This window comes from Canis lupus, chromosome X (genome assembly GCF_003254725.2).
Source record: "Canis lupus dingo isolate Sandy chromosome X, ASM325472v2, whole genome shotgun sequence".
NCBI lineage: Eukaryota > Metazoa > Chordata > Mammalia > Carnivora > Canidae > Canis > Canis lupus.
This window is the reverse complement of record NC_064281.1, coordinates 43763024-43787498: the sequence shown is the minus strand read 5'-3', so window position 1 is coordinate 43787498 and position 24475 is coordinate 43763024. Positions and strand designations below refer to the sequence as shown.

General features: G+C 42.8%; 1 protein-coding gene across 1 annotated transcript; it reads right to left on the bottom strand.

Annotated features, from left to right (window-relative positions):
- Positions 1-1661: 1661 nt before the first annotated feature.
- BMP15 (bone morphogenetic protein 15) lies at positions 1662-6634 on the bottom strand. The gene is made up of 2 exons (XM_025468962.3): positions 6289-6634; positions 1662-2542 (listed from the first exon to the last, which is right to left on the bottom strand). Exons 1-2 carry the CDS (start codon positions 6611-6613, stop codon positions 1686-1688), a joined length of 1182 nt encoding a protein of 393 aa, XP_025324747.1. The 5' UTR covers positions 6614-6634; the 3' UTR covers positions 1662-1685.
- Positions 6635-24475: the final 17841 nt, after the last annotated feature.

Sequence of the window (24475 nt, the reverse complement as noted above, 5' to 3'; positions counted from 1 at the left end):
AAAAAAATGATCTGATTTCTAAAGTTGTAGGTAGATGGGTGAAAAGATTTTAAGGAACAACTCCCCAGGAAGAATAAAATTTTTATATTTATAAATGTGTAAGATATTGTCTTTTGTCTAGCTGGAACCAATTATTGAGAAGAGAATGGCAAGGTGAGTTAATTTGATGGATAGGTAAGAAAAATGGCAGTGGGGGGTTGGTGGTAGTTACATTTGGCAGATATATGCATCTACCCTAAATCAGTCCCATCCCACTATGAATGCCCAGAAGACTAGTCAAGGAAAAGTTAGGCAGGGGAAATGCCTTACTGGGCTTCCTCAAAGGGCCCCCTTGGGGAGGGCTGATCACCAGCAGTCCTGCCTTAAGAGAGAACTTCATTGCAATCTGCAGCCCCACCCTTGGAAATTAGGGTTGAGCTTCTGGCCATAGCTAAAGGGAACAAATGAAATCAATTCCTTCCACCCACTCTCTACCAATCCCCCAAACATTCAAGATTCTCTTTAACAACAACAAAAAATGATTTATTTGTAACACAGCCCAGTCTCCATCACGTTAGCACAGCATAGGAGTAAAAAAGAGTCATACTGCAAGTATCATTTAGTCTAAGGCAGTACCTCACGCTTCCCTGAACAGCAAACCCATCTCCCCACAGAGATCCAGCCCAGAGCCAAACTAAACTCACAAACAGGCAAGCCCAGAATGAAGTTGGCCCCAGGCCTCAGAACATCTGAGCCCCCACAGCCCTTCAAGCTTCCAGGCTGCAGCCTTCTACCCAACCTGGGCCAACTCCTAGCCTCTGAGCCACCAGGGAGCTTTCTTTGTGATAATTAACAAGAATTTAAGTGTTGTATAAAACAATGTCTTGTGAAATCCATTGTTCCCTAGAAAGTTTAAAATGACTCCCCCATATATAGTCCTAATCAGCAATGACAGCATTTCCTTTTTTCACCATAGATGCAGGCCATTTTGAAGTGATTATCCTCACAGCACCATACTCAAGTTTTCCTATCAGCATTAAAGGTTGATCTTATCCCAGGGAAGGAATCCCAGATACTTTTCCCAGGTTCAGAGGCTGAGAGGAAAAGCCCTAATATCTTAGAAAAAGACTCCTTCTATTTCCCTTCAAAGATTTTAATGGAGATTATTGCCTAAACATTTTTTAATCCATCTGAGAAAAGTTAGTTTTAGATTCAGAGAGCAATACAAGCACAGAAGCAGGAAGTCTTTCTAGTTTTGAGGATACAGGAGGCAAGATAGAGGAGTAAAATCTGAAATGGTTTTCTTAACCCAAAATCTTCTAGAAAGCTCAAAAGATGGATACTAGGAAAATTTCACTTTTCTAGGCCTTGGTAGGATAATTCTGAAAGTTCTACTATCATGGATTGGTGACTTTTGACAAGGTCACAATAAAAAAAGACAAGAAAGCTGGGAATCCCCAATAAACCTCTTTAAGGCTCTGACTAGTGGTCAAAATGTACTAATGTTTGGTATCAGAATTGTTTGTATAAAGTGAGGACCTCATACATGGGGGAAGAGACTTAAGTGACACTTGAGGCAAAGAATAGAACCCAGAAAATGGGTAGAAGATCACAGGTAGTACACTATTTGCAGCTTTAACACTGATATTTGTTATGTTAAACTCTTCCAATTTCTCAGAACACCTGAGCTAGCTTTACCTTTGCTATCACCTGCATGTACAGGACTGGGCAATCATATCCTCATACTCCTTGTACAAGATACTCCCATTTGCCTCAACCAAAAGGATGCTAATGGGAACGTACTTATAAGGAACACAGGATGGCTGGGGCACACTCTGGTCTACCAGCTCATTGACAAGGTTCTGGATGATGGCATGATTGGGGGAATTGAGACCATAGTGTAGTACCCGAGGGCAGGCTCCTTTACAGTAGTTTGGGGTATATAGATGGGGAGCAATAATCCAATGATCCCAGCCCAACTGATGGAAGCTGACTTGGAAAGGGTGGAGGGAACACTGGTTACTTTTAGGCCCATCATGGTCTCTGGAGGAGCTAGGGACCCCAGATGTGATACTGCCTGCTTGCCGGGCCCTCCGCAAAAGAGAAGAATCCTTTTCTATGAACCCCTCCAGAACTCTGGGGTGAAATGTGGCCTTCCGAACACTTTTATGAGTGTCATTGAAATACAGTAACAAGAAGGCAGTGTCCAAGGATGAAGTACCATGCCACTGAAGTTCAAGAATCTCACTGCCTTTTTGCTGCTGACACATGAGGCGGAGTTGTAGAACCCTGCGTCCTTTATGATTCCAGATTCTTTGTCGAACATGTTGTGTGATATCCATCTCTGTCCAAGCTTTGGACATCAAGGAAGGATTTGAGGAACCTCTTCCTGAAGAGGGAAAGTGGTTGGTTAGGCTTTGCTGGATCCAGGGTTCCACATGGCAGGAAAGATGGAAAGGAGCTAGGTAGAGTTGATGGCGGTAAACCACAATGGCTCTGACTAGTTGGTATGCTACTCGGTTTGGTCTCAGAGGAAAGTCCAGGGTCTTTATATGCCAGGGGCCTGCACAGAAGGGAACAAGAGCAGAGGATTAGCTTCTTACCTCCTAGCCTGAATCTCCCTCACAAATCTGCTCAACTAACAGCTGTAAGTAGCCCTAAAAATAAAGCAAGATCATGATAATCACTATCATTCGTTGAACATGTACTATTAGATATTTTAAAGCATTAGCTTTTTAATCTGCAATAATCTTATGAGATAGTAATTATCACCGTTTTGCAGACAAGGAAACTGAGGCTCAGAGAAGTTATGTGAGAGGACATACAGCCAGTGTCTAGTAGAAACAAGATTTGAGCCCAAGTATGTTTCCCTTAAAAGAAATTGGGTCTCATTTTTAAATCACACATAGCACTAGGATGAGGAAAAAAAACCTTCAAATATGGAATTATTCTGTGTATGGGAAGAGGATCATCTTTATTAGTTGACTATTAAAGGTGATCAATTAAGTGAATTGTTGAGACATGCATGAATTAAGAATGAGTCCTCCTGTCATAGCATTATACAGGTGCAACTTCGAGATAACAGCCCAATATTGGGGACTATCTATGGCCTGCCATCAGTTCAAATCTGGGGCCAGGATGCCAGAAAATAATTTTGTCTATTTATCCCTAATGGGGGCAGCTGTTTTGCCATTTCTACCTTCTACATTAAGAATTGCTTCTTGAGCAGCTGTTCCTTTTTTAGCCATTTCCTCCTTAACCCTTAGTCTCTCCCTTGTTCATTCCTTACTGGAAATGATTCTTCATGTATTGCATTCATTGTACCACCATTCCCCTAAATGTCATTTTCAACAAGGCCTTGGTCAGATAAATATTTTGTTTGCTAAGAATTCTAGAAGCAGAAAGCCTCCTGGTGATTGTTTTAATCCAGACTGTAATGCTGACACCCAGTGGCCAAAGGGTTGGAAGACTGGGCCTGCAGTGCTCTGAATTTCTGCACCCTCTCCTGGAAAATATCATGAGTAAAGATCACAAAAACCAGGCATTGCAGGAAAATGCCTCCTTTTTATATTCAAACATCTTATTGCTGAAACTTTGCATGTTAATTTTCATATTATTTATCTAACCTTCCTCCTTCACTGAATCCACAAGCTTGGATTTCTCAGTAGGCCTGGACTAGTCAATGTAGAAGTGCTTTAATGAAAAATATCCTGATGCTTCAAGACAAAGTTCAGATTCAACTTACGCTCAATACACCCTCAAGTCTGGGGCACTGAACATCATTCACACAAAGCCCAAGCTAGATCTGTATTTGCTTATTTAAGCTATTCTACACTCCCATCATACAATCATCTTTCTAAGAGGCCCACTCATATACCTGCCCCACCCTGCCTAAGAAGGAGCCCAACCCAACCTCTAGCAGGCTGTCTGGTGAGGAACTGCCCTTACCTTTCAGACCTTGACATCTCATATTTCCTAAAGCAGGGTGGAGTGTCTTAGGATCAGAGCCAGGAAGGGTCTGCTCAGAATTTTTCAGGGAAATGGCTGACTTACACATCCTGTGTGATTGAACCTGGCATAGATCTCCAGGTAAGTTCAGTTCAGCTGTGTCATCTCCTAATGGAGATATCTGGCCCTGTGTTCTTTTTATTCATTTCTGGATCCTTTCCAGAGTCCCTAGATGCTAGTATGTCCCACAGACCAGGATACTGATCTAATTCTACACATCCTCCTTTCTAGCCCCGTATCATCTGTACAAACTTGATTTGCACACAAAGCTTTTTGCCGCACACAGAATAAAATCCAGATTCTTTATAATGGCCTATAAGTCCCCTCTCATCATCCTCATTTCCTGCCACTCTGCACAATGCTCAATAGGCTGCAGCCATACTCATCTTCCTTCTAATCTTCAAGTCAGACAAGCTGGTTTCCACCCTCTAGGCCTTTGTACACATGGTTCCCTCTGCCTAAATCAGACTTCTTTCTACTCTTTTTATGCCTTGTTTGTTATCTTACAGGCCTCAGCTCAAATGTCCCCTCTTCAAAGATGCATTCCTTAATAATTCCATGTAAAGGGAGGATTTCTTTGTTATTCTTTATCAAAATAACCTATTTCATTCTTTGATAGCACCTACCACACTTTGCAATTATCTGTATTTTTCTGTCTCACCCATGACTGTCTTGATCATATCTGTGTGCCAGCACCTAAAACAATGCCTATCCCACAGTAGATATTAGTATTTGTTGAGTGAATCTCCATCCACACCAAAGTATCTTCCCTTTCCTCAAGCAGAATGCATATCTCTGCTTCTATGCATAGTCTTCTTACTCCTTCCTCAAGGTCCAGCTCAAATAAGCTCTTCAGTGAGGTCTTTCATGGTCTCCCCGCTTCCCTTTGCTGGCTTTAAGCAGTGACCTATTTCTTCTTTCGTGTACTGGGAGCCCTACTGCTTATCCTTGTCAAAGCATTTGTCATGCCATAACACCGTTATGTGATTACTTATGTATCTATTCTACCTTAATGGGAGCTTCTAGAGGTCAGGAAAATGGTTGTTTGTGCCTTCAGACCCAACCCAAACACAGTGCCTGGTGCACAATTAAAATCTGTTAAGTCAGCACTGCAGAATGATTAAAAGCAAAGCCCAAAACCCTCGGTTTGACACCCAGCTCTACCAATTACTATCTGTGTTACATTGAGTAAGTTACTCTGAGCTTCAGTTTCTTTACCTATAAAATGATTATGTTGATAGTACTTATAAGATAGTGGTGAGCATTAAGGAAGATAATGCTAGTAAAGTGTTTTTCCTAATGCCTGGCACATGGTAAGCTCACAGTAAAGGTTAGCTAGGGGAATATTGGTTGTTTCATTTAAAGGAGGGAATGTAAACCAGCCAAGGCCCAAAATTGATCTCACCAGGTTCCCAAGATTTCCTTGAAGTTGATGGCTTCCTGTGTTCCCTAGAAAGCCCTGCATTTCAGAAGCCCATTGGTTTCCTGGAACAGTATCTAATGAAGATATTTTTAAGATCAAGCATGACAGGAACAAAGAAAATTCCAAAATACCTTTGGAACCAAAAACTCATAGTAAAGTAGCAACATGGACTTAATAGAGAGACTGCTTGGTATACAAGGATATCAAGGTAATATCTAAACAAGAAGTTATGGAGAGTTTAGAGTCAGGCCAACTTAACCTCAAATCCTATCTTTGCCACCCACTGTCTATGTGAACTTTGCAAGTTATTTGACCTCTGTGCCTTAGTTTTCTTATCTTTAAAAATTAGGCTAATTGCTCCATGACAGCTAATGGTTATAGTTGTCCTTAAGGATTATATACAATAGCAGATGTTCACCTAACCAGGTATACAGACCTACCAATATTAATTTGTTCCTGTCCATTCTTGTACATCTTCCCCAACTCGGTATCCTGTGCTCTTTGCCTTGTAAGAATGCAACCACACACAAACACCCCTCCATAAGAATGCATAGGAGTATTTCTCAATTATAGTTTTCAGTGACGTAGCAAGCAATAAGACTTTCTTTGAAAGATAGGAGCTGACACATTTAGTTTTCCTGGGGTCTGGGAGAGATTCCTCAGGTAGGCCCCAATGCAATCTGTTCTTAAATTGGGAACCTAAAGGGAAGTAGGCTTGGATCCAGCTTCTCCCAACATTTCCATCCTTTAAAATCCAAGCCTGAGAAAACAACTCACCCACTAGGCAATGAAGCTTGCCTAAATGCACAGATCTCCTTTCTCTACATTCTATTCCCCCATTTCTCTTCCCTCCAGGACAGTATGGCATGATGACTTACCTCTGAGAGGCCTTGCTATATTCGCCAAGGGTCTCACCAGCCTCACCATGGTGGCCCCAATGGTGCGGTTCTCCCTAGGGTGCCCACGTGCATCAGCTGAACGCTGGTACAACTCCAGCATGTACCGCAAAGGATGCCCAAGGACCTGTGGCTTCCTCTGCTGTTTGCCAGGAGCTTCTTCTAGCAGCTCCCGAATCAGGGGCAGGGAAGGGGTGTCAGCCATGAGGGCATTAGAGGGCTGCCCTACCTTTGCCATTTGGACCCTGTATTCCATAAAAAGCGCCAGTCCCCAAAGAAGTATTCTAAGGATGCTGAGGAGGACCATCTCAAAAGGTGTGGTGTTCAGCAACACGCTCCAGCCCAAGCCCAAAGGATGTTACTCTGAGCCTTTCCTTTCACATAGGTAACCACATCTAGTTCCACAACCATAAAATATAGGGCAAGAAAAAATCAAATGCAAGCAGGCAGACCCTATGTTGATTCCTCTGGGAGGATCTTCTGGACCAAAGGAGGTCTCCTAACTTGGCCTCTTCATATCAAAACAAATAGAAAAAAACAGGTGGAACAATGTGGCGTATCCTTCCTACTCTTCAGGATTAGGAACAAGATAGCACTTACTCGGATGCTGAGGTAACCTTAAAGGAGAGGTCCATTCTAGGGCCTGCTCCCTTACCTTATCCACTAGGATGAAGAAAAAAAAAAAAGCAGCCCTCGCTTACTGTGCTCCACAGCTTTAAAGGTAAGTTTCTTAATTAGTCCTTAAAGGGCCAGAGACCTCTTGCTCCCATCCCACTTCCACGTAGCCCTGTCTCTAATGCAGAAATTCCCTAAATGTGATCTGCTATTGACTTGCAGTGAAACTATCTGGGGTGATCATTAAGAATGCAGGCTCCTGGGTCCAAATCAAAACATGGACTCTCTGAAGGTGAGGTCCAGAAATCTGAATCTTAACAAATGCTCCAGGAAGTGTCTGTGAACAGTAAAATGTGGAAACCACTGTCAGTGTGGCTACTGGAACTTGAAGAAGATGCCTTAACAGTGGTTCTCAATCTTGGCTGTACATTGGAATCATCTGGGGAGCTTTAACTATTATGGATGCCTGGAAACCATCCTCAGAGATTCTGATGTAGTGTGTCTGGGCTGTTACTAGGGCAGGAGGACTTTTTTTAACTTCTGCAGGTGATTTTAATGTGCAGTCATGTTTGACAGTTCTGACTTAGAATTTCTAGTTTACCATGGAAGGTGTTGAGATCCTGAGTGAGGTTCATCAGAGAAGTCTGGAGGCAGTGGCAGATGAATCTGTGGAAGTTGGCTGAGAGCTCATCTCACTTGGCTTAATGGAAGGAAGTGGGCTGGACTAGTTAGTTAAGGCTGCCCCAGACCAGGATTCTACAAAAAAAAAAAAAAAAAAGGTTGGTGTAGTCATGGCCAGCTCCAAGTAGAAGCAGTTTGTTAGGGCTCTAAGGAGAAGGTGAGGCAGGAGGTCAAAACATGGCTCTAAGAGATGATGAGGCAGACATGATTAGTGAGAGGCTTTTACCTCATGCTAAGAATATCTGTGGAGAGGCACCACTATTGTGTAACAGGCATGGACTTTGTAATCACACAGACCTGTGTTTGAATTGTGATTCTGTCTCTTCTCAGATATAATTTAACCTCTCCAACACAAATCATTCATTTCCCTCAGCCTCATTCTCTTTACTTATAAAATGAGGATAACATGTTTTATCTCACAAGTTGTTGTGAGGATATAAGGAAATAATCTCTTAATTACACAAAGCCTAATTAGATACATGAGATATTTTTATGTTCTTGACATTATTTGCTCCCTTCTGTTTTTACTAACATGGCCTTGGCCCCTGGCATGTATTGTAAAACAAAAGGCATAGGTTAATGGGTCCTCTGGGTCTGGACTCAAATCCCAACTCAACAACCCATTAGCTGAGTGACCTTAAGCAAGGTTTCTGCTAGTCTGAGTATCTTCATCTGTACTGGTGGCTCCTTCAAAGTTACTGTTGCTGTGTGTTGCATTATATACATTTGTATTGTATGCAATAATATACAAGTAAAAGATATAAACAGATGATTCAAAGTAGGCAAAACCTGAGCAGCCAAAATATATTAAAATGTATAATAGAAACCAGAAAAATGCAATTTAAAACCATATAAGATATGATTTCACATCCTGTGAATTGGCTGCATATTAAAAGCCGGACTCGGGTGGGAGGGCAAGATGGTAGGGGAGTGGGGGACCTCAACTCACCTGGCCCCACAAACTTACCTAGATTACTTTCAAATCATCCTGAAAACCTATGGATTCTACCTGAGATTTAAAGAGAGAACAGCTGGAACACTACAGAGAAAAGGGTTTTCACTTCTAACAAGGTAGGAAGGTGGGGAAAAAAAAAAAAAGAATCAAGTGGGGGAGGGGCACCACCAGAAGCCAGGCTAAAGGCAGGCAGTGAAAGCCTCCGGACAGGAAAGCCCAGCCCCACAGAAGCAGGAACTTTAAAAATCCACACCGGATTCTTCCTGGATGGAAAGGCCCTTAGCAGGGAAATCGAGCAAAATCACAGGAGGGGCACTAACAGAGGAAGTGCACCTGGGAGGGAGAGTGCCACAGACTGGGCCAAGCTCTGTAAAAGGCTGGAGCACGTGCCCGGCGGGGCATTAGGGAGAAGCTGGTCCCTCAGGCAGGCAGCTCCAGATGGAGGGGTCTGGCCCTGCTGCCCTCGGGAGCCACGGCCCAGGAGCACGATTCCAGCAGCATAGGCCCCCATCCCTATGCTGCTGGGGCTCCATGTGGATACAGCCTATGATCCTGCACTCTCCCTGGGACAGGTGGAGGTGGGGAGGGCCCAGGACTCTCCTGCAGCCAGGACTCTCCTGCCGCTAGGCGCCCCCAGTCTCTGCAGGTCAGGGCACCTGTGCTGGCCAAGGAGCATCTAGGCCGGTGCAGACTGGGAGACTGAAGTAGTTACTGTGGGGAGCTGACTCCAGAGCTGGAGACCTGTGTTCTGAGCTGCCGCCAGTGTTGTTGTTCCTCCTGGTGTCACCTTGTTCCTAGGAGGGGCGGGGCCGCCAGGGAACAGGGGCCTTACAGGATAAACAGCTCCCACTGAGCCCGGCACGGGGCGGGGGGGGGGGCAGCTCCCCCAGGTGCACACACCTGAGAATCAGCACAGCAGGCCCCTCCCCCAGAAGACCAGCTGGAAGAACAGGGGAAGAGAAAGTTCTTTTTTTTAATAAGTTTATTTTTTATTGTTCAATTTGCCAACATACAGAATAACACCCAGTGCTCATCCCATCAAGTGCCCCACTCAGTGCCCGTCACTCAGTCACCCCCACCCCCCACCCACCTCCCCTTCCACCACCCCTAGTTCGTTAACCAGAGTTAGGAGTCTCTCATGTTCTGTCTCCCTTTCTGATATTTCCCACTCATTTTTAAGAGAAAGTTCTTGACCAAGCAGCACCGGAAAGCTCCAGGGGAAGTTGAGTGATTTACAATATATAGAACCAGAGGGTGCCCCTCCTATTTTTTTCTTTTTCCAGTACAACTCATTTTTATATCAGACTGTAAATTTCCAATTTTTTTCTCTTTTCCCACCTTAACTACCTCTTCATTTTTAAGATTCCTCCTTTTTGACTTTTATATTTCTACAATTACAGGTCCTAGATACATTTTCCAATTCTAGACCCCCTTCAACATACCCAACTTAATTTTGGGAGATATACAAGATATGTTTTTTTGTTTTGTGTTTTTTGTTTTCTCTGCCTCATTTTGTTCTACAATGGCAGAAGTTAATACCTTCTAAAACATGAGCAGTATGCACCCAGAACCAAATGGTGCTCATTCATTCTCATTCCCATTCTGCCCCCCTCTTATGTCTCATTTATGTTTTGGGGGTCAATGTTGGGGCTCTCCACAAGCATTGCTGTTTTATATAAATTTGTGACTGAGAATCTAACATACAGAACTTAATATACTCAGGAACAAGAGGATCACCCTCTAGAACCCCTCAGGTAGACTACATTCTCCCTCCACTACAACTTTGTCACCAACACCATCTCCCAGTGCCCCCCTTTTTCCCTTCATTTTTTTCTTTTTCTTTTTTTATTCCTCTTCTTCTTTAGGATTCCTGGCCTTTTATTTTTTACTACTTTCTTTTTCACTTTAGTAGTCCTTTTGTTTTATTTCTTTCTGATCTCTGTTTTCAATTTCTGGTCTCTGACCTCAGCAGAATCACCTAGGGTGAAATTTACTTAGGTCATGGTTGATATTCTTGACTCAACCCACTCATACAGCCACTCTGCACTGAGCAAAATGACTAAAAGAAGAACAAACCACAAAGAATCAGAAACAGTACTCTCTGCCAGAGTTACAGAACTTGGATTACAATTCGATGACAGAAAGCCAATTCAAAAGCACAATTATAAAACTACTGGGGGCCCTGGAAAAAAGCATAAAGGAATCAAGACAATTCATGACTGCTGAAGTTATATCTAATCAGGCAAAAATTGAAAATCAATTAAATGAGATGCAATCCAAACTGAAGGTCCTAATGATGAGGGTTAATGAGGTAGAAGAAAGAGTGAGTGGCATAGAAGACAAGTTGATGACAAGGAAGGAAGCTGAGGAAAAAAGAGAAAAACAAAAGACCAGAGGAAAGGTTAAAGGAAATAAATGACAGCCTCAGAAGGAAAAATCTACATATAATTGGGGTTCCAGAGAGAGCATCGAGAGGGCCAGAGGGCCAGAAAGCATATTTGAACAAATCATAGCTAAGAACTTCCCTAATTTGGGGAGGGAACCAGGCATTCAGATCCAGGAGATAGAGAGATCCCCCCTGAAAATTAATAAAATCCTTTCAACACCTTGACACTTAATACTGAAACTTGCAAATTCCAAAGATAAAGAGAAAATACCTAAAGCAGAGAGATCCCTAACTTTTATGGGGAGAACTATTAGATTCACAGCAGACCTCTCCACAGAGACGTGGCAGGCCATAAAGGGCTGGCAGGACATATTCAGGGTCCTAAATGAGAAAACATGCAGCCAAGAATACTTTATCCAGCAAAGCTCTCATTCAGAATAGAAGGAGAGATAAAGAGCTTCCAAGATAGGCAGAAACTGAAAGAATATGTGACCACCAAACCAGCTCTGCAAGAAATATTAAGGGGGACCCTGTAAAAGAAAGAGGAAACCAAAAGAAATCCACAAAAACAGGGACTAAATAGTATTAGGATGACATGAAATTCATACCTTTCAATAGTAACTCTGAATGTGAATGGGCTAAATGATTCCATCAAAAGATGTAGGGATTGGGACTGGATTAAAAAGCAAGACCCATCTGTTTGCTGTCTACAAGAGACTAACTAGACACAAGGACACCTCCAGCCTGAAAATGAAAGGTTAGAGAACCATTTACCCTTCAAATGGTCCTCAAAAGAAAGCAGGGGTGGCCATTCTTATATCAGATATATTAAAGTTTATCCCAAAGACTGTAATAAGAGATGAAGTCAGACACTATATCATACCTAAAGGACAAGCAACAAGATGACCTAACAATCATGAATATTTATGCCCCTAATGTAGGAGGTACCAAGTATATCAATCACTTAATAACCAAAGTTAAGATATACTCAGATAATAATACATTTATACTGGGAGACTTCAACATGGTGCTTTCTACAAATTACAGATTTTCTAAGCACAACATTTCCAAAGAAACAAGAGCTTTAAATGATACACTGGACCAGATGGATTTCACAGATATCTACAGAACTTTGCATCCAAACTCAACTGAATACACATTCTTCTCAAGTGCACATGGAAGTTTCTCCAGAAGAGACCACAAACTGGGTCACAAATCAGGTCTCAACTGATACCAGAAGACTGAGATTGTCCCCTGCATATTTTCAGACCATAATGCTTTGAAACTTGAACTCAATCGCAAGAAGAAATTTGGAAGAAACTCAAACATGTGGAGGTTAAAGACCATCCTGCTAAAAGATGAAAGGGTCAACCAGGAAATTAGAGAAGAATTAAAAAGATTCATGTAAACTAATGAGAATGAAGATAGAGGGCAGCCCAGATGTCTTGCTGTTTAGCACCACCTTCAGCCCAGGGCCTGACCCTAGGGACTAGGATCGAGTCCCTCATCAGGCTCCCTCCATGGAGCCTGCTTCTCCCTCTGCCTATCTCTGCCTCTCACTTTCTGTGTCTCTCATGAATAAATAAATAAAATCTTGGAGGTGGGGCAAGATGCCTGAAGAATAGGGTCCCCAAGTCACCTGTCCCCACCAAATTACCTAGATATCCTCCAAATCATCCTGAAAACCTACAAATTCGGCTTGAGATTTAAAGAGAGAACAACTGGAATGCTACAGTGAGAAGAGTTCACGCTTCTATCAAGGTAGGAAGATGGGGGGGGAGAAATAAAGAAACAAAAGGCATCCAAGGGGGAGGAGCCCTGTGAGGAGCCGGGCTAAGGCCGAGGCGAGTGTGCCCAGGACAGGAAAGCCCAAGGACAGCCCCCTACGGGAGAAGCAGGGGCTTCACCAATCTTCCTGGACAGAAAGGCGCTACAGGGAGTTGGAACAGGATCCCAGGAGGAGCGGGGATGCCCTCAGGCTCCCAGGGACACTAACAGAGGACCTGCACCCCAGGGAGAGCGCGCCACACCCCGCAGCCGAGCTCCCTAAAGGGCTGCAGCGCAAGCTCAGCTGGACCCGGGAGCAGCTCGGGGGCAGCTCGGGCAGAGGCTCCGCACAGAGGGAGCTGAGCGACCAGGAGGCGATTCCAACAGTGCAGGCCCGGGGGCACAGGGTGCCGGAAACAGCCCAATATCCGGCGCTCCCCCTGGAACAGGCAGAAGCCAGGAGGGCACAGGACAGCAAGAACACCCCAGCCTCCAGGCGGCCCCGAGCTGAACAGATCAGGGGCCCCACCCCAGGGCATCCAGGCCCCAGCAGATGGAGAGTTCCGTAGTTACTGCAGGAGCTAACTCCAGGGATGGAGAGCTGGCCGCTGCTACAGTTGTTGTTCCTCCTGGGGCCTCACAGGATAAAAAAAACCCAGAGACTCAATGGCCTCACAGGATAAACAGGTTAAACATCATTCACAGACCCCTGCACCGGGCAGGGGGCTGAGCAGCTCCCCAAGTGCTAACACCTGAGAATCAGCACAGCAGGCCCCTCCCCCAGAAGACCAGCTAGACCCACAGGGGAAAAAAAATTATTGACCAAGCAGCACTGAAATGTTCCAGGGGAAGTCGAGGCATTTACAGTATACAGAATCAGAGGATACTCCTCCTTGTTTTTTGTTTTGTTTCCTTCCCCCCCCCTTTTTTCTTCTCTTCTCTTTTTTTTTCTATTTTTTTCTTTTTCTTTTCTTCTTTCTCTTCTCTCTTCTTCTCCTTTTCCCAATACAACTTGTTTTGGCCACTATGCACTGAGCAAAATGACTAGAAGGAAAACCTCACCTCAAAAGAAATAATCAGAAACAGTCCTCTCTCTCACAGAGTTACAAAATTTGGATTACAATTCAATTTCAGAAAGCCAATTCAGAAGCACAATTATAAAGCTACTGGTGGCTCTAGAAAATAGCATAAAGGACTCAAGAGACTTCATGACTGCAGAATTTAGATCTAATCAGGCAGAAATTAAAAATCAATTAAATGAGATGCAATCCAAACTACAGGTCCTAATGACGAGGGTTAACGAGTTGGAAGAACGAGTGAGTGACATAGAAGACAAGTTGATGGCAAAGAGAGAAACTGAGGGAAAAAGAGACAAACAATTAAAAGACCATGAAGACAGATTAAGGGAAATAAATGACAGCCTAAGGAAGAAAAACCTACGTTTAATTGGGGTTCCTGAGGGCGCCAAAAGGGACAGAGGTCCAGAATATGTATTTGAACAAATCATAGTTGAAAACTTTCCTAATCTGGGAAGGGAAACGGGCATTCACATCCAGGAAATAGAGAGATCCCCCCTAAAATAAATAAAAACCGCTCAATACCTCATATTTAATAGTGAAGCTTGCAAATTCCAAAGATAAAGAGAAGATCCTTAAAGCAGCAAGAGACAAGAAATCTCTAACGTTTATGGGGAGAAATATCAGATTAACAATAGACCTCTCCACAGAGACCTGGCAGGCCAGAAAGGGCTGGCAGGATATATTCAGGGTCCTAAATGAGAAGAACATGCAGCCAAGCATACTATATCCAGCAGGGCTCTCATTCAGAATAGAAGGAGAGATAAAGAACTTCAAAGACAGGCAAGAACTGAAAGAATATGTGACCACCAAACCAGCTCTGCAAGAAATATTAAGGGGGACCCTGTAAAAGATAGAGGAAGTTCAAGGAAATAATCCACAAAAACAGGGACTGAATAGGTATCATGATGACACTAAACTCATATCTTTCAATAGTAACTCTGAACGTGAATGGGCCTAATGACCCCATCAAAAGGGGCAGGGTTTCAGACTGGATAAAAAAGCCGGACCCATCTATTTGCTGTCTACAAGAGACTTATTTTAGATATAAGGACACCTACAGCCTGAAAATAAAAGGTTGGAAACCATGGACCTTTAAAATGGTCCTCAAAAGAAAGCAGGGGTAAACATCCTTATATCAGATAAACTAAAATTTATCCCGAAGACTGTAGTGAGAGATGAAGAGGGACACTATATCATAATTAAATGATATATCCAACAAAAGGACTTAACAATCATCAATATATATGCCCCGAATGTGGGAGCTTCCATACATATCAATCAATTAATAACCAAAGTTAAGACATACTTAGATAATAATACACCTATACTTGGTGACTTCAATGTAGCGCTTTCTAAAATCGATAGGTTTTCTAAGCACAACATCTCCAAAGAAACAAGAGCTTTATTTTTTTTGTTTTGTTTTCTGTTTTTTTAATAATAAGTTTATTTTTTATTGGTGTTCAATTTGCCAACATACAGAATAATACCCAGTGCTCATCCCGTCAAGTGCCCCCCTCAGTGCCCATCACCCATTCACCCCCAACCCCCACCCTCCTCCCCTTCCATCACCCCTAGTTCATTTCCCAGAGTTAGGAGTCTTTTATGTTCTTTCTCCCTTTCTGATATTTCCCACACTTTTCTTCTCCCTTCCCTTATATTCCCTTTCACTATTATTTATATTCCCCAAGTGAATGAGAACATACACTGTTTGTCCTTCTCTGATTGACTTACTTCACTCAGCATAATACCCTCCAGTTCCATCCACGTTGAAGCAAATGATGGGTATTTGTCGTTTCTAATGGCTGAGGAATATTCCATTGTATACATAGACCACATCTTCTTTATCCATTCATCTTTCAATGGACACTGAGGCTCCTACCACAGTTTGGCTATAGTGGACATTGCTGCTATAAACATCGGGGTGCAGGTATCCCGATGTTTCATTGCATCTGTATCTTTGGGGTAAATCCCCAACAGTGCAATTGCTGGGTCGTAGGGCAGGTCTATTTTTAACTCTTTGAGGAACCTCCACACAGTTTTCCAGAGTGGCTGCACCAGTTCACATTCCCACCAACAGTATAAGAGGGTTCCCTTTTCTCCGCATCCTCTCCAACATTTGTGGTTTCCTGCCTTGTTAATTTTCCCCATTCTCACTGGTGTGAGGAGGTATCTCATTGTGGTTTTGATTTGTATTTCCCTGATGGCAAGTGATGCAGAGCATTTTCTCATGTGCATGTTGGCCATGTCTATGTCTTCCTCTGTGAGATTTCTCTTCATGTCTTTTGCCCATTTCATGATTGGATTGTTTGTTTCTTTGGTGTTGAGTTTAAGAAGTTCTTTATAGATCTTGGAAACTAGCCCTTTATCTGATACGTCATTTGCAAATATCTTCTCCCATTCTGTCGGTTGTCTTTTAGTTTTGTTGACTGTATCCTTTGCTGTGCAAAAGCTTCTTATCTTGATGAAGTCCCAATAGTTCATTTTTGCTTTTGTTTCTTTTGCCTTCGTGGATGTATCTTGCAAGAAGTTACTATGGCCGAGTTCAAAAAGGGTGTTGCCTGTGTTCTTCTCTAGGATTTTGATGGAATCTTGTCTCACATTTAGATCTTTCATCCATTTTGAGTTTATCTTTGTGTATGGTGAAAGAGAATCGTCTAGTTTCATTCTTCTGCATGTATGTCCAATTTTCCCAGCACCATTTATTGAAGAGACTGTCTTTCTTCCAGTGGATAGTCTTTCCTCCTTTGTCGAATATTAGTTGACCATAAAGTTGAGGGTCCCCTTCTGGGTTCTCTATTCTGTTCCATTGATCTATGTGTCTGTTTTTGTGCCAGTACCACACTGTCTTAATGACCACAGCTTTGTAGTACAACCTGAAATCTGGCATTGTGATGCCCCAGATATGGTTTTCTTTTGTAAAATTCCCCTGGCTATTCGGGGTCTTTTCTGATTCCACACAAATCTTAAAATACTTTGCTCTAACTCTCTGAAGAAAGTCCATGGTATTTTGATAGGGATTGCATTAAACGTGTAAATTGCTCTGGGTAACATTGACATATTCACAATATTAATTCTGCCGATCCATGAGCATGGAATATTTTTCCATTTCTTTGTGTCTTCCTCAATTTCTTTCAGAAGTGTTCTATAGCTTTTAGGATATAGATCCTTTACCTCTTTGGTGAGGTTTATTCCTAGGTATCTTATGCTTTTGGGTACAATTGTAAATGGGATTGACTCCTTAATTTCTCTTTCTTCAGGCTTATTGTTAGTGTATAGAAATGCCGTTGATTTCTGGGCATTGATTTTGTATCCTGCCATGCTACCAAATTTCTGTATGAGTTCTAGCAATCTTGGGCTTTTGGGTTTTCTATGTAGAGTATCATGTCATCGGCGAAGAGGGAGAGTTTGACTTTTCTTTGCCAATTTGAATGCTTTTAATGTCCTTTTGTTGTCTGATTGCTGAGGCTAGGACTTCCAGTACTATGTTGAATAGCAGTGGTGAGAGTGGACATCCCTGTCTTGTTCCAGGTCTTAGGGGAAAGGCTCCCAAAGCTTCCCCATTGAGAATGATATTTTCGAGGGGGAGGAGCAAGATGGCGGAAGAGTAGGGTCTCCAAATCACCTGTCTCCACCAAACTACCTAGAAAACCTTCAAATTATCCTGAAAATCTATGAATTCGGCCTGAGATTTAAAGAGAGACCAGCTGGAATGCTACAGTGAGAAGAATTCGCGCTTCTATCAAGGTAGGAAGACGGGGAAAAAGAAATAAAGGAACAAAGGCCTCCAAGGGGGAGGGGCCCCGCGAGGAGCCGGGCTGAGGCCGGGGCGAGTGTCCCCAGGACAGGAGAGCCCCGTCCCGGAGGAGCAGGAGCTGCACCGACCTTCCCGGGCGGAAAGGGGCTCGCGGGGAGTTGGAGCAGGACCCAGGAGGGCGGGGATGCCCTCGGGCTCCCGGGGACAGTAACAGCAACTGCGCGCCCAGGAGAGTGCGCCGAGCTCCCTAAGGGCTGCAGCGCGCACGGCGGGACCCGGAGCAGCTGAAGGGGCTCGGGCGGCGGCTCCGCGGAGGGGGCTGCGCGGCCCCGGGAGCAGCTCGGAGGGGCTCGGGCAGAGGAAGAGGCTCCGTGCGGAGGGGGCTGCGCGGTTCCAGGAGCAGCTCGGAGGGGCTCGGGCGGCGGCTCCGCGGAGGGGGCTGCGCGGCCCGGGAGCGCGAATCCACCAGCGCAGGCCCCGGAGCACAGGGCGCCGGGACACAGCCCAGGATCCCGCCTCCCCCGGGACAGGCAGAGGCCGGGAGGGCCCAGGACAGCAAGGACGCTCCTGCCCCAGCTGAGCACATCAGCGGCCCCGCCCCGGAGCCTCCAGGCCCTGCAGACGGAGTTCCTGCCGGAGCTGAATCCAGGTTTCCAGAGCTGCCCCGCCACTGGGGCTGTTCCTCCTGCGGCCTCACGGGGTAAACAACCCCCACCGAGCCCTGCACCAGGCAGGGGCACAGCAGCTCCCCCAACTGCTAACACCTGAAAATCAGCACAACAGGCCCCTCCCCCAGAACACCAGCTAGACGGACAACTTCCAGGAGAAGCCAAGGGACTTAAAGTACACAGAATCAGAAGATACTCCCCGGTGGTTCTTTTTTTGTTTGTTTGTTTTTGTTTTTGTTTTTGTTTTTGTTTTTGTTTTGTTTTGCTTTTTGATTTGTTTCCTTCCCCCACCCCCTTTTTTTTTCTCCTTTCTTTTTCTTTCTCTTTTTCTTCTTTTTTTTTTCGTTTTTTTTTCTTTTTCTTCCCTTTTTTTTTCTCTTTCTCTTTTCTTTCCTTCTTTCTCTCCTCTCTTTTTCTCTTTTTCCCAATACAACTTGCTTTTGGCCACTCTGCACTGAGCAAAATGACTAGAAGGAAAACCTCACCTCAAAAGAAAGAATCAGAAACAGTCCTCTCTCCCACAGAGTTACAAAATCTGGATTACAATTCAATGTCAGAAAGCCAATTCAGAAGCACTATTATACAGCTACTGGTGGCTCTAGAAAAAAGTATAAAGGACTCAAGAGACTTCATGACTGCAGAATTTAGAGCTAATCAGGCAGAAATTAAAAATCAATTGAATGAGATGCAATCCAAACTAGAAGTCCTAACGACGAGGGTTAACGAGGTGGAAGAACGAGTGAGTGACCTAGAAGACAAGTTGATAGCAAAGAGGGAAACTGAGGAAAAAAGAGACAAACAATTAAAAGACCATGAAGATAGATTAAGGGAAATAAACGACAGCCTGAGGAAGAAAAACCTACGTTTAATTGGTGTTCCCGAGGGCGCCGAAAGGGACAGAGGGCCAGAATATGTATTTGAACAAATTCTAGCTGAAAACTTTCCTAATCTGGGAAGGGAAACAGGCATTCACATCCAGGAAATAGAGAGATCCCCCCCTAAAATCAATAAAAACCGTTCAACACCTCGACATTTAATTGTGAAGCTTGCAAATTCCAAAGATAAGGAGAAGATCCTTAAAGCAGCAAGAGACAAGAAATCCCTGACTTTTATGGGGAGGAGTATTAGGGTAACAGCAGACCTCTCCACAGAGACCTGGCAGGCCAGAAAGGGCTGGCAGGATATATTCAGGGCCCTAAATGAGAAGAACATGCAACCAAGAATACTTTATCCAGCAAGGCTCTCATTCAAAATGGAAGGAGAGATAAAGAGCTTCCAAGACAGGCAGCAACTAAAAGAATATGTGACCTCCAAACCAGCTCTGCAAGAAATTTTAAGGGGGCCTCTTAAAATTCCCCTTTAAGAAGAAGTTCAGTGGAACAGTCCACAAAAACAGAGACTGAATAGATATCATGATGACACTAAACTCATATCTCTCAATAGTAACTCTGAATGTGAACGGGCTTAATGACCCCATCAAAAGGCGCAGGGTTTCAGACTGGATAAAAAAGCAGGACCCATCTATTTGCTGTCTACAAGAGACTCATTTTAGACAGAAGGACACCTACAGCCTGAAAATAAAAGGTTGGAGAACCATTTACCATTCGAATGGTCCTCAAAAGAAAGCAGGGGTAGCCATCCTTATATCAGATAAACTAAAATTTACCCCAAAGACTGTAGTGAGAGATGAAGAGGGACACTATATCATACTTAAAGGATCTATTCAACAAGAGGACTTAACAATCCTCAATATATATGCTCCGAATGTGGGAGCTGCCAAATATATAAATCAATTATTAACCAAAGTGAAGAAATACTTAGATAATAATACACTTATACTTGGTGACTTCAATCTAGCTCTTTCTATACTCGATAGGTCTTCTAAGCAAAACATCTCCAAAGAAACAAGAGCTTTAAATGATACACTGGACCAGATGGATTTCACAGATATCTACAGAACTTTACATCCAAACTCAACTGAATACACATTCTTCTCAAGCGCACATGGAACTTTCTCCAGAATAGACCACATATTGGGTCACAAATCGGGTCTGAACCGATACCAAAAGATTGGGATTGTCCCCTGCATATTCTCGGACCATAATGCCTTGAAATTAGAACTAAATCACAACAAGAAGTTTGGAAGGACCTCAAACACATGGAGGTTAAGGACCATCCTGCTAAAAGATAAAAGGGTCAACCAGGAAATTAAGGAAGAATTAAAAAGATTCATGGAAACTAATGAGAATGAAGATACAACCGTTCAAAATCTTTGGGATGCAGCAAAAGCAGTCCTAAGGGGGAAATACATCGCAATACAAGCATCCATTCAAAAACTGGAAAGAACTCAAATACAAAAGCTAACCTTACACATAAAGGAGCTAGAGAAAAAACAGCAAATAGATCCTACACCCAAGAGAAGAAGGGAGTTAATAAAGATTCGAGCAGAACTCAACGAAATCGAGACCAGAAGAACTGTGGAACAGATCAACAGAACCAGGAGTTGGTTCTTTGAAAGAATTAATAAGATAGATAAACCATTAGCCAGCCTTATTAAAAAGAAGAGAGAGAAGACTCAAATTAATAAAATCATGAATGAGAAAGGAGAGATCACTACCAACACCAAGGAAATACAAACGATTTTAAAAACATATTATGAACAGCTATACGCCAATAAATTAGGCAATCTAGGAGAAATGGACGCATTCCTGGAAAGCCACAAACTACCAAAACTGGAACAGGAAGAAATAGAAAACCTGAACAGGCCAATAACCAGGGAGGAAATTGAAGCAGTCATCAAAAACCTCCCAAGACACAAGAGTCCAGGGCCAGATGGCTTCCTAGGAGAATTTTATCAAACGTTTAAAGAAGAAATCATACCTATTCTCCTAAAGCTGTTTGGAAAGATAGAAAGGGATGGAGTACTTCCAAATTCGTTCTATGAAGCCAGCATCACCTTAATTCCAAAGCCAGACAAAGACCCCGCCAAAAAGGAGAATTACAGACCAATATCCCTGATGAACATGGATGCAAAAATTCTCAACAAGATACTGGCCAATAGGATCCAACAGTACATTAAGAAAATTATTCACCATGACCAAGTAGGATTTATCCCTGGGACACAAGGCTGGTTCAACACCCGTAAAACAATCAATGTGATTCATCATATCAGCAAGAGAAAAACCAAGAACCATATGATCCTCTCATTGGATGCAGAGAAAGCATTTGACAAAATACAGCATCCATTCCTGATTAAAACTCTTCAGAGTGTAGGGATAGAGGGAACATTCCTCGACATCTTAAAAGCCATCTATGAAAAGCCCACAGCAAATATCATTCTCAATGGGGAAGCACTGGGAGCCTTTCCCCTAAGATCAGGAACAAGACAGGGATGTCCACTCTCACCACTGCTGTTCAACATAGTACTGGAAGTCCTAGCCTCAGCAATCAGACAACAAAAAGACATTAAAGGCATTCAAATTGGCAAAGAAGAAGTCAAACTCTCTCTCTTCGCCGATGACATGATACTCTACATAGAAAACCCAAAAGTCTCCACCCCAAGATTGCTAGAACTCATACAGCAATTCGGTAGCGTGGCAGGATACAAAATCAATGCCCAGAAGTCAGTGGCATTTCTATACACTAACAATGAGACTGAAGAAAGAGAAATTAAGGAGTCAATCCCATTTACAATTGCACCCAAAAGCATAAGATACCTAGGAATAAACCTCACCAAAGATGTAAAGGATCTATACCCTCAAAACTATAGAACACTTCTGAAAGAAATTGAGGAAGACACAAAGAGATGGAAAAATATTCCATGCTCATGGATTGGCAGAATTAATATTGTGAAAATGTCAATGTTACCCAGGGCAATATACACGTTTAATGCAATCCCTATCAAAATACCATGGACTTTCTTCAGAGAGTTAGAACAAATTATTTTAAGATTTGTGTGGAATCAGAAAAGACCCCGAATAGCCAGGGGAATTTTAAAAAAGAAAACCATATCTGGGGGCATCACAATGCCAGATTTCAGGTTGTACTACAAAGCTGTGGTCATCAAGACAGTGTGGTACTGGCACAAAAACAGACACATAGATCAGTGGAACAGAATAGAGAATCCAGAAGTGGACCCTGAACTTTATGGGCAACTAATATTCGATAAAGGAGGAAAGACTATCCATTGGAAGAAAGACAGTCTCTTCAATAAATGGTGCTGGGAAAATTGGACATCCACATGCAGAAGAATGAAACTAGACCACTCTCTTTCACCATACACAAAGATAAACTCAAAATGGATGAAAGATCTAAATGTGAGACAAGATTCCATCAAAATCCTAGAGAAGAACACAGGCAACACCCTTTTTGAACTCGGCCATAGTAACTTCTTGCAAGATACATCCACAAAGGCAAAAGAAACAAAAGCAAAAATGAACTATTGGGACTTCATCAAGATAAGAAGCTTTTGCACAGCAAAGGATACAGTCAACAAAACTCAAAGACAACCTACAGAATGGGAGAAGATATTTGCAAATGACATATCAGATAAAGGGCTAGTTTCCAAGATCTATAAAGAACTTATTAAACTCAACACCAAAGAAACAAACAATCCAATCATGAAATGGGCAAAAGACATGAACAGAAATCTCACAGAGGAAGACATAGACATGGCCAACATGCATATGAGAAAATGCTCTGCATCACTTGCCATCAGGGAAATACAAATCAAAACTACAATGAGATACCACCTCACACCAGTGAGAATGGGGAAAATTAACAAGGCAGGAAACAACAAATGTTGGAGAGGATGCGGAGAAAAGGGAACCCTCTTACACTGTTGGTGGGAATGTGAACTGGTGCAGCCACTCTGGAAAACTGTGTGGAGGTTCCTCAAACAGTTAAAAATATACCTGCCCTACGACCCAGCAATTGCACTGTTGGGGATTTACCCCAAAGATACAAATGCAATGAAACGCCGGGACACCTGCACCCCGATGTTTCTAGCAGCAATGGCCACTATAGCCAAACTGTGGAAGGAGCCTCGGTGTCCAACGAAAGATGAATGGATAAAGAAGATGTGGTTTATGTATACAATGGAATATTACTCAGCTATTAGAAATGACAAATACCCACCATTTGCTTCAACGTGGATGGAACTGGAGGGTATTATGCTGAGTGAAGTAAGTCAGTCGGAGAAGGACAAACATTATATGTTCTCATTCATTTGGGGAATATAAATAATAGTGAAAGGGAAAATAAGGGAAGGGAGAAGAAATGTGTGGGAAATATCAGAAAGGGAGACAGAACGTAAAGACTGCTAACTCTGGGAAACGAACTAGGGGTGGTAGAAGGGGAGGAGGGCGGGGGGTGGGAGTGAATGGGTGACGGGCACTGGGTGTTATTCTGTATGTTAGTAAATTGAACACCAATAAAAAAAAAAAATTAAAAAAAAAAAAAAAAAAAAAAAGAGAATGATATTTTCTGTGGGGTTTTCATAAATGGCTTTTAAGATGTCGAGGAATGTTCCTTCTATCCCTACACTCTGAAGAGGCTTGATCAGGAATGGATGCTGTATTTTGTCAAGTGCTTTCTCTGCATCTAATGAGAGGATCATATGGTTCTTGGTTTTTCTCTTGCTGATATGATGAATCACATTGATTGTTTTACGGGTGTTGAACCAGCCTTGTGTCCCGGGGATAAATCCTACTTGGTCATGGTGAATAATTTTCTTAATGTATTGTTGGATCCTATTGGCTAGTATCTTGTTGAGAATTTTTGCATCATGTTCATCAGGAATATTGGTCTGTAATTCTCCTTTTTGGTGGGGTCTTTGTCTGGTTTTGGAATTAAGGTGATGCTGGCCTCATAGAACAAATTTGGAGGTACTCCATTTCTTTCTATCTTTCCAAACAGCTTTAGTAGAATAGGTATGGTTTCTTCTTTAAACGTTTGATAGAATTCCCCTGGGAAGCCATCTCGCCCTGGACTTTTGTATCTTGGTAGGTTTTTGATGACTGCTTCAATTTCCTCCTGGTTATTGGCCTGTTCAGGTTTTCTATTTCTTCCTGTTCCAGGTTTGGTAGTTTGTGGCTTTCCAGGAATGCGTCCATTTCTTCTAGATTGCCTGATTTATTGGCGTATAGCTATTCATAATATGTTTTTAAAATCGTTTGTATTTCCTTGGTGTTGGTAGTGATCTCTCCTTTCTAATTCATGATTTTTTGAGTCTTCTCTCTCTTCTTTTTAATAAGGCTGGCTAAT

Excerpts from the sequence above, each read along its gene's own strand:
- BMP15 (XM_025468962.3), bottom strand. The coding sequence starts at position 6,613 with ATGGTCCTCCTCAGCATCCTTAGAATACTTCTTTGGGGACTGGCGCTT. Across the intron at positions 2,543-6,288 it reads TATAGCAAGGCCTCTCAGAG|GCCCCTGGCATATAAAGACC; the intron begins GTAAGTCATCAT and ends CCTTCTGTGCAG.